The sequence below is a fragment of the Palaemon carinicauda genome, chromosome 20, assembly GCF_036898095.1.
Source record: "Palaemon carinicauda isolate YSFRI2023 chromosome 20, ASM3689809v2, whole genome shotgun sequence".
NCBI lineage: Eukaryota > Metazoa > Arthropoda > Malacostraca > Decapoda > Palaemonidae > Palaemon > Palaemon carinicauda.
The window spans coordinates 26,579,178-26,594,054 of record NC_090744.1 but is presented as its reverse complement, the minus strand read 5'-3'; the positions used below and the strand labels follow the sequence as shown (position 1 = coordinate 26,594,054).

Sequence of the window (14,877 nt, the reverse complement as noted above, 5' to 3'; positions counted from 1 at the left end):
CAAAACGCTAGAAACGGTTACTCTTACTGCAACGTGACACCGTGAAAATTCTCTCTCTATCGTAACGATAGAGCGCAAGTTGAACGTTCTGAACGTCAACAACTGCAGAGACAAAACAAAACGTTAGTTCAACTTTGAAAACAGTACGAGACTATCAAAGAAATTCTTTCAAAAACATTAAAATAGCATAATATGTTAACAGGTAAAACCGAAATGACGGGCTCAATGTTAATTAACTTCGGTACCAAGAAAAGACCGTCTACTATTAGGAAAGGTCGAATATAAACAAATATAAAAATTAATTTTAATAAGTTTATAATAAAAGGAAGTTAATCGAAGAGGCCTATAAAAGGCGGAGAGATAAAAAATAAATCTATAACTTTTGTTAAGCAAAATTAAGAAAGAGAGTCTATACTCTCTTAGACACCAACACTTCCGTCTAAGGGAAGGGTCGGCCATTTAAAGGTGAAAGAGAGTTCATACTCTCTTCGTCACCATAATTAATCAAATTAATTCCAAAAGCTAGCTAAGCTAATAATAAAACTTCCTGAATAGCGAAAGCTGAAATCTTAGAGCAATACTTCACCAAAAACCGTGAACAAGACTCCAAAATTATAAGCGTATCCATGAACGTCTTGCCGGAAGCACGACAGAGGAAAAATTGAGGTGGTGTCAACAAGAAGTACTGCAGTACCTGGCCACAGGTGGCGCTTGTGAGTACACCCCCCTCTTGTATAGCGATCGCTGGCGTATCCCTTCCGTAGAATTCTGTCGGGCAACGGAGTTGACAGCTACATGATTATCGGGTAAGTTTAATATTGAAAAAGTTTACTCCGCTTAGAATACATAATTGATAAATACAGAAACATTTCGTACACCATCAAAAGTTTTCATTTCACTCGACCAATATCTAAAACTATAAAGTGCATGAGGAAGCAGAATTAATGAAGTAAAGCTATTGTAATAGACTGTACAAAGGGAAAGTAAACCAGAACGTTTTTGTTATACTATTTCAGTTAAGTATTACAGTATATTAAAATAAATTTGTTAGTAAATCTTTGCTCATACACCATCACTAGCAAACGTCAAAACCTCACATCTCTCAGACCCAACCTAAGGGAAGCGTGTCCTTACTCATTGAACATTGTACAGTAGTACACTATCTGTAAATGGACAACAGGTAATTTATACCAACAATGTAAACCTCAAACTAATTAATGTCTGTCCCTCATAAACATACTAGTTCTACTAGTAAATATTTAACGGTAAATATATGACACTTTAATTACAGTACTAGCAAAACTGGAATTTGTTATAAGAAATTGAAGAGTGCTGGCTAGTTTGGTATTTTTCTCTCTATATGTTTAATAAGGGCTGGGGCGTAATAACTATTAAAATATGAAGTATGTTTTTCACTCTAAGTTCATTGTTTACATCTGAGAGACTGAAGGGGACTTATTGCGCATGCGTTGTTTCCCATCGGTTTGGGGAGCTTTCTGTGCATTTACAACTTATTTATCAGGTGGTATTTTTTAACCAATTAACAGCTTACAAGTACTTCTTCATAAGTTCCTGAATGTTGTTCTACAAAAGCCATTTTTTTTTCCACCTTCCCCTTCAGTTTCAACTTGACCACCATCACATAAAGACATCTCCAAGAAGGAACTTCAGGGAAGTACACCAATCTATTTGAAATTTAGTGTAATTTCATTTATCTTGGCAATTGATTATGATGGAAATGCTCTCCGTTCAGTGTGAAGCTATTGTTACTCATGTGAAATTAAAAAATAACCGAGAAATAATGCCTCAAACGTCCGATTCTGACTTAAAATTTCAGGAAGACCAGCACATTTCTACTGTAAAGCTTCTGTAAAGATAGCCAAAGGAAAAAACAAAATTAAGAGCCTTTGGTGTCAATCATAAGGTAATGAATTATTTGTGATTTACTTTTTCACAATGTAAGGATTTATTTGTTATTTACTTTTAGTTTGTGACCTGGGAAGGGAGGTCCAGGGGTCTAAGGGTTGTGACCTGGGAACTACTAGGTTAGGTTAGGTAAGTTTGTTAGGTTCTGTACCATTTTGCAAAGCTCAAAGTGATAAATAATCACGTTCTGGCCTTTTTTCAGACACTTACATGAACCTTATATTTCTCCAACTGGTTATCTTGTGCTTATTTTGCATTTCTGAACATTATTATTGCTGCAAATCACTCGTTTATAACATTTCCCTACCCCCCAAAAAAACCAGCTTCCCACTAGGGTCCCCCATAATTGTCTTTATATAAGGGGTCCAAAACCGCATGAACGGGTGATTTTTCCCAATAATCATGGTCAGAAATGCATAAAATAAAATATAGTGAGTAGCAAAAGTAGATGGTTCATATATTTGGCTAGAAATTAAAGTATCATATATTTACTGATGATGGCAATACCCAATACCGCCTATTTTCAACCCTATCACTAAGAATACAGCAGTCTAAGGAGAGTTGCAAGGGGGACTTAGCCCCCTTAATTAAGTAGGTAAGGACATGGCTTGTAGGTTAGGTCAGGTGGGGAAGTTTAGGGTAGATGGTATTCTGTGCATGTGTTCCTGTCCGTCATTATACAAAGGCTTCCCACGGTCTTCTATTAAAGGTTCAAAGGCCGCTCATGAATTACAGAGGCAAGGGGCAGTGACATTGCCCTATCAAGCAGGGCAATGCATTAGAGACTGACCATATATCATATCATCAGTGCCCAAGCCCCCTCTCCACCCAAGCTAGGACCAGGGAGGAATGAGGACCAGGCAATGGCTGCTGATGATTCAGCAAAAAGACCTATGGGCTCCCCCAAATCCCCCAACCTTAGTTCACAAGGATGGTAAGGTTGCAGACACTAATGGCACTAACGAGACTGAGCGGGACTCGAACCCCCGACTGGCAAACACCAGGCAGAGACGTTACCAATCAGGCCACAACTATTCTTATCTTGGGTTACAGTTCTCTTGCTTGTTGGTAGGCTCATGCACACTTCTATCCGTTACCTTTTCTTTTCCTCATTGGGCTATTTTCCCTGCTGGAACCCTTGGCCTTATAGCATCATACTCTTCCAACTAGGGTTGTAGCTTAACAAATAATGATAATAACCTAACCTAACCTAGGATGCTGCTATCGAAATCAAAATTATTTAAAACAGACTGGGATGCAGTGTCCCTTACTCGGGATAATATATACCACCCTGTTAAGCCTATCCTAAGATAGGCCTAATTAAGAGCCTAAATATGAATGTGGGGGAATACAGTAACTGGTATGGGAAATACAGAATTCAGTAACTACAGTAGATGGTTGAAATCGTAGCCCAACCGTCTAAGTACATAACACCAAACCTATTAATTAAGACATAATAAGAATAATAACCACTCATACTTAAGTATTATGATATCAAAGGTTATTTCATCACCGAAAATACTATTTGCTTGCTGTACTTTTTCACAAAAACACAAATTGAAATGACAACAAAGCAGCTGTCAAAATATACCTTAAATTTCCGGCGTTGGCGACACCCTCAGAAGTCAGAATCCCTTAATTCAGGATTTTGTGTTGTACTTTTTATTTTATTTTACTTTCGATATTTCATTTATTTCCTTTTATATTATCTTAAGTATAAAACATAGGTTTAATCATTTTCTTTTTTATGTCATCATTATTTTAAAACTTTTAACATTTCCGAAATCATGCTCTTCTGCATGGTAGAATATTTACTTACTTACTATGGTGTGGAAATGTTTAAACAATAACTTGGGAAATGTTGTTGCATTGCATTTTAGTTTTTATTTGTATAGTTTGAGTGTGGCCTCAAATTCATCATAACAAGGTGAGTGTATGAGATGGAATTGTTTGTATATTTGTTATCTCTTTATAATTACATTTGGTGCATTTGATATGAAACAACTATTGAAGAAACTGTATTGTATCACAGAGGCTAGTGCTATTTGGGAATGATTCGTAGTCGATTTTGCTATAAATGATTTAGTAATGAGTGTTATTCATAGAATTTCATATCGTCTCTAAATAGGAACGATTTCCATTTGTATTTGGCATGTAAACAATGTACAAACGAGCTACAAGCGAGGGGTGTGCTCTACAACGTTCACAGTGTCACACACAGGTGACGTTCATAAGTCATGGTTCTCTATCTCCTCCCAAGTCTTGATCGGCTAGGAAGAGACTGATTAAGTTTGAACAGTAATTAACTGGGTCATTGAGTTTAAAATGGAAAATCTTCACTGAACAGCCTGATAGTTCTGTAAATTATACTGATAAATGAATGTAATGAGGATGGTAATATGACATCTAGTCTAATAACAGGTTCATCAAACATTCTTCAAACTAGTCAAGTTACACAAAGCAATAATTACACTGATGAAAGTAATGCAATGTCTGATATAATATCAGGTCGATCGAGCATTCTACGACATTGGATATAGACATGTTAATCATGAGATGAAAAATCATAGTCTTCATGCCATTTGGGCGTTTTGACAGTCCTGGATGGCCGGCCTACGGCGAGACCAATTGGTGGGATGGGATTTGCTAGTTGGGGTGGAGCGGCTGGCGTTGAAGGTCTGACACGACTTGGTGTTGCTGGTGGGGGCAGTGGAGTTTGGTCGTTCGGCGTTGTGTGTATAAGCTGGCGAGTGTGGTTGGCCGGCTTTACAGGCGTGAGTGGGGGAGGTTGATCGACTGATGTTGGGTAATGTCGGTCAGCCAGCAGTTGTGGTTGGTCAGCAGGCGGGTCCGGCGGTGTTGATACGTGTCGGTTAGTCTCCTTCGGCTTGGTCGGGGCCGCGCTTGCGGGTGGTTGAAGGGGTATGCCACCATAGGTTATATTTTGCGGCTCTGTCGGGGTCGTAACCGGTGTGAACTTTCTCAGGAATTTCCGATTGCGCAGCGATACTCGGCCCGAGCCATCAACCTTTACCACGTACTGGTCGTACTGCCTTACCTCGACGACTGTCCCGGTCCTGTCCCATTTGGTGGGATGTGGGCCAGTTTGATTCTGAATGCGAACATGGTCACCAACCCGTAGGGGTGGCAGACGGCGAGTGTGTTGTGACCAAGTGTCCATCATGCGGACATGGCGCTTGCGTAGGGCTTCTTCCCTGGATGTCAGGGTTTCGCGCCATGTGGTGTGGGGGTTGTACTTCCCAGGAAGGATAGGGATGAGATCGCGGATCGGGTGACCGAAGACGCACATGGCTGGGGAGATTCTTGTGACTGGGTCTGGAGTGTTCCTGTACTGGAGGACTGCTTTCTGAACGGCATCTGTGTCTAGGTCTCCATTTGTCCCCGTGTTGTTAGTAATCAGGCGCTTCATCGTTTTCACTCCGATTTCCGCTCGGCAATTGCTGTGTGGAAATGCTACTGATGACAGTCGGTGGTGGACACCCCAGTCTCTCAAGAACCCCCGTGTTTCGGTTGCCGTGAATTCTGGCCCACCATCGCTGGCAAGTTCCTCAGGAATTCCGTACGTGACGAATGCACGGCGCAGGTTGTCAATTAGTCCTTTGGCACCACTGGTAGACTTTGATATAAGTGGCCAGTTCGAGTATCGGTCCACAATTACCAGGTAGTGGGCGCCCTTGTGAGTGAAGTAGTCGGCACACATTGACTGGAATGGGTAAACAGGCAAGACGGGTGGGGTAGGGGGGGCGGATGGTTGGGAGGGGGCCATGCGGTGGCAATCCTCACAGTTATCTCTAGTCGCCTGTATGTCTGCGGTAATGCCTGGCCAGTACACTGATGCCTCTGCACGAGCAGTCATCATGGAAACACCCTGATGTGCCGAATGTAATGCGGAAAGGACACCCTGGCGCAAGCACGTCGGGATGATAACACGATCTTTGAACAATGCGACACCATCGAAGGTGATGAGCTCGTTCCGTAGGTGGTAGTACGCACGGAGGTGTTGTGCCATGTCATCTTTTGATGTCGGGAACCCATGTTCGATGAGCTCTGTGAGCGCGTGAAGGGCGGGATCGCTTGCTGTAGATTCCCGTACACGGTCCCAGGTGACCGCTGGAAGGGAATCTAGGGCTGTGAGGTATGCGGGCTCTTCAATCGTGCATGTGTCACAGTCCCTCATGCGTATGCCGGCAAGGATATCGTGGTGGACCGACGGTATGGAGTGGTCGCAGACTGATGCATTGTCGTCAGGGAGATACAGTTTTTCTGGGTTGGTGTCGCCTCTCGGATGACGTGAAATGGCATCAGCTGCTTTGTTGCGCATCCCTGGCACGTATACGATGCGGAAGCGGTAGCGCAGTGTCTTTTCCTTTAGGTTGCGCAGTCGGGGATTCGGGATGTCATCCAGGGATCGGTTCCCCAACACCTTTAATAGTGGCTTGTGATCTACCGCAATGACCAGGTTTGAGCAGCCGAGGACAAAGTAGCGTGATTTGTCAAGGGCATCGGCTACCGCCAGGGCTTCCCCCTCTATCGCGGCATACCTGGATTCGGCTGGGTGCGTGAAACGACTCCCGACTAGGGTCACCTTCCAACCTTCGCGGCAGCAGAATGGCTTGTCTGTTGGGCATTGGCAATGTTTTTGGAATAGCCAGAACCCGATGCCTTCTTTAGACCAATCGGTCGCAAGGCATGTCGGCTTGGTTTTGTCGAAGATGCGCACCCCGTTGGTAATTTCATCTACAATGGCCTCTTTAGATGCTTGGAATGCGCTTTCAAGATCGTCGGTCCACGTAAATGCCTTGTCGGGTTTCAGTAGCTCGCGGAATGGGAGCATGCGCTCAGCCATACTGAAAGCATAAGACACCTGGTTTACTAGGCCAAACCAAGATCGAGCGTCGGTAATGTTCTTCGGGCGTGGGAAGTCTGATATTGCCTGCAGGTATTTCGCACAAGGGCGCACGCTGTCCATTGAGATGGTGAAGCCGGCGAATTCTACCTCGCGACAGCCAAACAAAAATTTGTCGGGATTGAGGGTGATGCCGTTTCTCCCGCAGACGTCGAGCCAAGTGACTGCCTGGTAGAAGCTTTCCTCAATAGTGTCGGCCCACAGTAATGTGTCATCAACGCATTTCGTCATGTCACGGATGTCGGATACTATCTCATCATATCGCCTTGAGTAGCCATCTCCTGACGCGGCATAGCCTTGTGGGGCGACACAGTATCGATATCTGCCCCAGGGTGTGATAAAGGTGGTCATGTGGCGGTCCTCCTTGTGCAGTGGTACACTGTGGTATCCATTCCAGGCATCGAACACTGTTTTTAGTTTCCCCGGTGGGACACAACGGGCCTGATGAAAGGGCGATTGGGTGTGGTGTGTTTCACGAGTGGCATGAGCATTGAGAGCCTGAAGGTCTACCGTCCTTCTAGGCTTCCCCGTCTTCTTGGCGCAGACTACCATTCTGTGGCACCATGTCACCGGCTCTCCTACAGGCACTGGCTCGATAACTCCCATTTTGACGTCTTGGTCCAGACCTGCTTTCACGGTTTCTTGCCAGTGTAACGCTACTGGAATGGGTGTGTGATGGGCAACGGGCTTAGCATCTGAGTCAACCATCAAGCGCATCGGTGGGCCCGCTATCATGGGGAGGGGCTGGTGGACGCACGTGTTGAATGTGCTGGAGGCGTAAAGTTCCTTCAGGTATAGTTGAATGGCCTCCCTGTTACCTTCTGTGGCCGGCATGGGGATAGACGTAGGTTTAGGTGGGGGCGCCGTGCGCCGAGGACAATTGCATTGAGATGTCACGCCATTGTCACATGTATCATTTTGCGGTGTACAATTGTCTGTGGTTGCCGCACTGCACGACTTCTCACCCAGTGTGGGGAAATCTTTGGAGATTATGCCAAGATCGACGCAGGCGCTGCGTGACAAGAACACTCTGTCGGTCGAATCCGTGACATACACTATTTGCCGAGATTCGGTTTGCGGATCTCCGGCGTGTGTTCCGCAGAATCGGACGATGGCTGCCCCTAAGATACGGATATCTTGTTTATTCGCAGCCTTCATTCTCATCGAGACCGGGAGCAGGTCCGCGGTCGTCAGTCCCATCTGCTCGATAACGTTAACCCCGACCAGACAACTCTGGCAACCGGTGTCGGCCATGGCAGGGAGTGTTGCGAGTCTTGCGCGCTTGACCGGTCTGAATCCCAGGGCGAGGTAATCCCCTGCATGGATGCTGAGTCGGAGGTTTATGAACGGCTGCGGTTGGGAGTTCCGCCTGAGCCATCTGTCGCACATGTTGTCATACAGGTGGTGATCTAGTGCTAGCAACTGTTCACCGTCGATCGTTCGGATATCTGACATGGCACACAACTCTACGAATGCTGCCGTCTGTTCGTCGCATGCGTCTGTGTTGGCAGATTCAGCCGCCAATTTACTCCGGCACATTCGCTCTATGTGGTTATCGCGATTACATTTGCGGCACTTTCTACTGTAAGCCGGGCACTCAGTCTTCCTGATTCGCCAGGGCGCATTCTTGCCATGGCCCTTCTCACCACAGTACCCGCAAACAGCTTGTCTGCCACCGTCACTTGCATCCGTCTGACGTGCATCACCCCTGTTTACCGCGTTTTGGCGCTTGATGCGGCGATAGGAGCTGGTGACAGCCTCTGCGCCATGACTGTGGGTGTCCAGCAATCGGGACGCAGACTGCTTACCAGACTCTTTCGCTTCGATGAACCTGATCGTTTCCTCCAGCGACATCTCCTGCCGCTGGTCGCTAAGTAGATCCAGCTGGATGTCCTGGTCAGCGATACCTCGTGCAAGCACATCTTTGATCACGTCGTCCGCAAAGTTTACGTTTAGTCCACATATGCACTTCTTGACGTATTTGCACGTGTTTGCTTGGGCCTTCACGCGGGCGTGAAATGCCCGTATCGGTTCCTCGCGGCCCTGTCGCATGTTTGAGAGAGCCGCCCGCGCCACCATTGCGTTCTCCCCGCGCACCGCGAGGGCTTTTATTGCACTAAGCACTGCATCCTCCGGTTCGCCTACCAGGCTCCTCCCCGCGGCGCTGGTGATGTCCTTGCGTAGGTTCTCCTCACAACATTCAAGGAGCTGTACCACAACATCATCCCCTTGGAGCCCGGTTCCCTTGCGGTATTCGCCCCAACGAGTTAGGAAATAGTCCCACTCCCCACTCGTGCCGGCCGCTGATATCGTTGGGCGCTTAAGTTTTTCAACCTTGGTGCTTGGCGGGTGGTATTGAGCTACTGGGCCCTGGGCATGAGTCGTTGTGTGTGCGTTCAGGAGCGCTGCGGTAATGATGGGCTCTGTGGATGCCTCGGTTCGATAGGTGCATCCAGGCACTGGGCAACCAATGCTTTGTGCGGCCATTTTGCTGCTTATCACTGTGAATTACCTACTAGGGAATTACTGATAGAGTGAATCACTTTAATCACTGTAAACCATTTGGATACTACTGACCTTTTTGAGTCCCTTTTGCTGTATTCACGTTCTCCACAGATTTGCGGGTTTGTTCATATCGTGGTGTAGGGACACACAATCAGGTAGATCTAGTAACAGACTTAACTTTAATACACAGCAACACTATTCTTGACAATTCCCGGTTGCATTAGATTCAAGTCCATTCACTTTTGTTATGGCCACGTTTAGATTACCCTTGGCTGGCACTAGTCACCACATCATCACTCAGCTCGTTGCATCACTTACAATAATGTCTTTTAACAATGGCTTCTCCCTCGGATCGTTTGTACATAAATAGGAACGATTTCCATTTGTATTTGGCATGTAAACAATGTACAAACGAGCTACAAGCGAGGGGTGTGCTCTACAACGTTCACAGTGTCACACACAGGTGACGTTCATAAGTCATGGTTCTCTAGTCTCTATACTTTTGTTGTTGTATGAAATTATTTATAATATGATAGGCCATTCTTGCTAGTTAGAAAGAAGTTTTGCGTTGGTCCAAAGATGGCGAAACTACTGGAGTAAAGTATAAATGTAAGTGGTGCTGGTTAACCCAGTCCTGGGGTAGGTTAGGTGATGGTATATAATGTCTACTTAACGTAGCCTTGTTACGTAAGGGTTTGATAAAAATCGGGTGAAGCCTTAGACTCCGATAGACTTATTCATTGTGGTAGAAATAGCTAAGCTTGTTACACAAGGGTTTGATTAAAATCTTATGAAGCCTTAGACTCGGATACCTATTTATTGTGGTAGAAATAGCAGTAGGGCCATACCTCCGTAACATACTGTATATTATTATATCGCATAATCTAAGAGGAAACATTAGGAGAAACCCTTGGAATCTATGCTTATCTAATCTGGAAATAAGTTTGAGGATAATACTATGTTACGGTTGTGTATCTGTAAGTTTGTTGCAATAAGGCTCAATGCCCTACCCTGTAGGAATTTTATTTGTTCGTGACGACAGGATCTGCAATTTTTTTTTATTTAGTCCTATTTTGAATCGGATTTGATAATTGTCAGCATGACTATATTTATAAGTCAACATTATCAAGTGTGCAAAATATACATTGGCTAATGCATTGGACAGACTATATCCGTCAGATGCGGAACAGAAATGAACTCATGAATTTACAGGTTGTTGTGGCCTGATTGGTAACGTCTCTGCATGGTGTTTCCCAGTCGGGGGTTCGAGTCCCGCTCAGACTCGTTAGTGCCATTAGTGTCTGCAACCTTACCATCCTTGTGAGCTAAGGTTGGGGGAGCCTATAGGTCTATCTGCTGAGTCATCAGCAGCCATTGCCTGGCCCTTCCTGGTCCTAGCTTGGGTGGAGAGAAGGCTTGGGCGCTTATCATATAATAAATACATGGTCAGTCTCTAGGGCATTGTCCTGATTGCTAGGGCAATGTCACTCCCTTGCCTCTGCCATTCATGAGCGACATTTAAACATGAGCAGAAGAATGGTTATGTGATGGCTACCGCATGTGGCGCATCATCTCTTACTATAGACTCGAGTATACTATGTATAGGCTACACACAGATTTTAAGAAATAATTTAATGTGTCTCACCTACCCCATTTTCATTGCCTCTTTAACAAACCCCAACAATAACAATTAACGTATACTAGGATGTTCGGAACGTCCATTGTAATGTTGCCTTGAATCCTCTAAAAACTAATTTAGCTGATTGAAACCTCGATTCTGTCAAAGCAAATCAGTAAAATTCAATACCCTTCATGAACCCGCCTTCTCAACATGTGTGATCCGTTTCCGTTTGTCTTGTCGAAGGTGGGAGTTTTCAACTTTTTAACCTACATATAACTACGGTAGTTTCTGTTTCTTTGAACTGTTGTTTTTGTTTTAGGAAAGTAGAAGTTTCTTGGCCATTATAATTCGTTTATTACTTTAATGTTGTGCGCTTCTTTGATGAAGATATTTCCGATGAATTTATCACTTATAGTTTTAATAGGTTTGAAATAATTTTAAATGGATGCGTATAAATTGAACTTATTTGATAGTAGCTGTATCTTTTTTGCCCATCTAAAAACTGACCGATGGTGACTATAAATATATAGGGTTATAACTATCAGGTTCCTCATCGTTCACTCCCACAGATTGTGCAGAAAGTACAGTACGTTGTCGTTAGGTACCTCCTCTACAGACGCCATAGCTTGTTTACGTTTATGTTGTTGACAAAATTTAACCAGAGTTGAATCTTGAGCTTAATGAAAGTTCCTTATGAACAAAATTGCAGTTTCAATTGAGACTAAATATCTTGGCAAACATTACCCATTGAAACATAGTTGTATCTAGAGAAATGTTGATGAGGTTAAGTAAGTGTCGATGGCTGTCTATCGTTAGATAATCATACATTCATTATTTCTAAGCACACTCTATGACCGTGCTAATGGTTGGCTCTATTTTTTTTTTTTTGAAAGCTTTTCTCACTTTATAATTTGAAATTAACACATAACGCAGGAATTTCGTCTTCTCATAGAACATTCCATTTCCCCCAGCCGTGTAAGATCAGTAAATATGGCCTCTGTGATATACGACCTGGTCATAGTTGGTTCCGGTATGTTCGGATCGGCCGCGGCATATCATGCGTCGCAGATCAGTGGAAAATCTATATGCCTCATTGGGCCTCCAGAGCCGAAGGTAAGGTCTTGATATATTGCATTTTGTTAGTTAACAATGTAATTTTTAAGGGGTTAAAGATGTTATAGGTAAGGTCTGACGTACATTAGACTTCCGTTAGTCATGTGCAACAAATAATGTAGTAAATTTATTGGTACGATAAATTAGACTTATAGGGGAATCAAACAATTTTTATTATTGAACTTTAATCATTCAACTCTCTCTCTCTCTCTCTCTCTCTCTCTCTCTCTCTCTCTCTCTCTCTCTCTCTCTCTCTCTCTCTCTCTCTCTCTCTCTCTCTCTCTCTCTCATATTTAAAAAAAAACGATCAAATTTACAAAATAGAGAATATTTTTTGCACAATGTTTTTTGTTCTAATAGTACAATATCATATATTTTGGATAACCACCAAATGCTTATCAGTTATGTTATGTTTTATATATATATATATATATATATATATATATATATATATATATATATATATATATATATATATATATATATATACATATATGTATATATATATATATATATATATATATATATATATATATATATATATATATATATATATATATATATTGTTTTGGGGCATATTTTAGATTGTAGCTAAATGTATGACGAATAGATTTATATGGTATAAAGATCGTGTGTTTATTCTCATACCCAGGTCTCTAGACCCATGTAAATTGGTTGAGGTGTCTATGCTGGCTAGAATCAAACCTTAGCTAAATACAGTTACTCAATTCCACGCTTTCATATTCTTACAAAGGAAATAAGTATAAATTATGTAATGTAGTACCTAATCTTTAACATAAATGTCAAGCCTACAACAGATACTGTACACAAAAATAAAACAAAATTAGAACGAAAACTCAAAGCTCTATATAGATACAACTGACGAAATCTAACCGAGGCCTTTTACGTCAATAGGCGTAGGAGGAGATGATGATGATAATGAGGAGGAGGAGGAGGAGGGCGACGAAAATACAAACACACTCATATTTTATCAAGAATCTTTTATTTTAGTTGGATGGTCATTTATACACTTGCATTTACAGTTGGCGCAAGCGTTAATATTTATGATTCCAGTTTGATCACAGATGTAATTTTCAAAACACGTTGTTTTAAGGGCTGCTTTCCTGGTTCTATCACACAGGAGGATCCTGTGCCCTACAGGACCTACAAGATCTGTTTGCTGTATACTTTGTTAGGTATTTAGAGTATCACGCATCAATAGACATTGACAATTTTAGTATCCATTTATACAAGTCTATTAATATTTCCTACAATATCGGTGCTCGGATTAATATTTTAAACATCTTTCTTTCTAATTATTTCACATATATAACATTTTATGTCGTTGCTTCATTACAACGAAGGTAATCATCAGCGATGGAATGCCAGTTATAAGCCTAAACTACTGGTTAAATTGCTTGTCCGCTACCGATTCCAAAGTGTCATATCACTACTACAGACGAAACTAAAGGGGCACTAGTAGAGTGTAGACCTCCGCTGCGGCAGCTTATTTCTCGACCTTTTGCTCGATCATGACCTTTGACTTTAGCATGTATTAATTGATGTGGATTTTCATACATTCAAATATGAACCAAATTTGGAGTCTCCGTGATAACGATATCCAAACCTATGGCTGCTTACGCAAATTAGACATTTTGCTTGACCTTGGCCTTTGACCTTTGACCTTGACCTTCCAAAATTTAAGCATTTCCAACTTTTTACATAACAGTTAATCCCTGCAAGTTTCAATATTCTACTATTAAAATTGTTGACAGGAAGCTGTTCACAAACAAACACACAAACAGGGAGTAAAACATAACTTCCTTCCAACTTCGTTGGCGGAGGTTAATATGTGTTTTTTTTCTGTATCTGTTCCTGTAATTCTCTCCGCATGAAGCGCCGTTGGAGGTCTTATTTTCAATACATAATTATGAATAAAGTTTCATTCACATTTACGACGAAAATTCTGTTTTTAATTAAAATTCTCTGTAACACTAAGACCATCGACAGTTACCTATTGACGCAAAGGGCCTCGGTTAGATTTTGCCAGTCGTCTTTATCTTGAGCTTACCATAGCTAAAGAGTCTCTTCTACCCTTACCAAGAGAAAAGTGGCTGCTGAACAAGTACAATTGTAGGTCATTAAAATATTTACTTCAGTTGCAAAATCATTTTCGTGACAACCTTGTTGGGCGTTTTAATCGCCGTGTCTTCACGACTGATCCAATTGGTTAGAATTACATTTCTACTTGAAATGGACCTCGTTTCAATAATTTATATATTAATAGGGCTCTCGCAACCTCATTTTTTTTTTCTTAGTGCCTTTACTAGAACTTTGTGAAGACTATTACCTAGGTTTTTTTTTTCTTTGTCTGATTTCCATTCTTCATTTTTAGTGAGATATCTTTAATATAGCTTCATCCAATAATAGTTTTTATTTCGTTATATTATGATTTTAGTTTTTTTTTCCAATGACTTTAATTTATTTTTAAAATTTGCCCTATATAACAAAGAACAAGTGTTGTTTTATATATATATATATATATATATATATATATATATATATATATATATATATATATATATATATAATTTCTTTCAGGTCACGCTCAGCTCTCCCCGTCTCTCGGGTAAAGGGGAGAGTGATTAATCATACCCGGTGAGAGGAGGGTGCGAGTGTGTGCATATCTATCTAAATATTTAAATATTCAACAGTCATTTTTGACTGTTGCGTACACTAATTACTTAATATTAGCCCAGGGGTTATTGACAAACTTTCTAAGTCA

At 42.1% G+C, this 14,877-nt stretch overlaps 2 protein-coding genes across 6 annotated transcripts in view; one reads left to right on the top strand and one right to left on the bottom strand.

Annotated features, from left to right (window-relative positions):
* LOC137660228 (AP-3 complex subunit mu-1-like) overlaps nucleotides 1–3,538 on the bottom strand; it is a 154,398-nt gene extending 150,860 nt beyond the window's left edge. For 2 of the 4 annotated variants that reach the window (XR_011047658.1, XM_068394955.1), the window contains exon 1: nucleotides 3,406–3,538. The gene's annotated coding sequence lies outside the window, so the exon portion shown is untranslated. The remainder of the gene's footprint in view (nucleotides 1–3,405) is intronic. The other 2 variants (XM_068394956.1, XM_068394957.1) reach the window with 2 other exon arrangements.
* A 217-nt stretch (nucleotides 3,539–3,755) lies between these two features.
* Nucleotides 3,756–14,877, top strand: part of LOC137660226 (N-methyl-L-tryptophan oxidase-like) — a 72,620-nt gene continuing 61,498 nt past the window's right edge. Inside the window, exons 1-2 of one of the 2 annotated variants that reach the window (XM_068394953.1) lie at nucleotides 3,756–3,853; nucleotides 11,951–12,092. In XM_068394953.1, the coding sequence (XP_068251054.1) occupies nucleotides 11,970–12,092 (123 nt within the window). In that variant the 5' untranslated portion in view covers nucleotides 3,756–3,853; nucleotides 11,951–11,969. The remainder of the gene's footprint in view (nucleotides 3,854–11,950; nucleotides 12,093–14,877) is intronic. The other variant, XM_068394954.1, reaches the window with a different exon arrangement.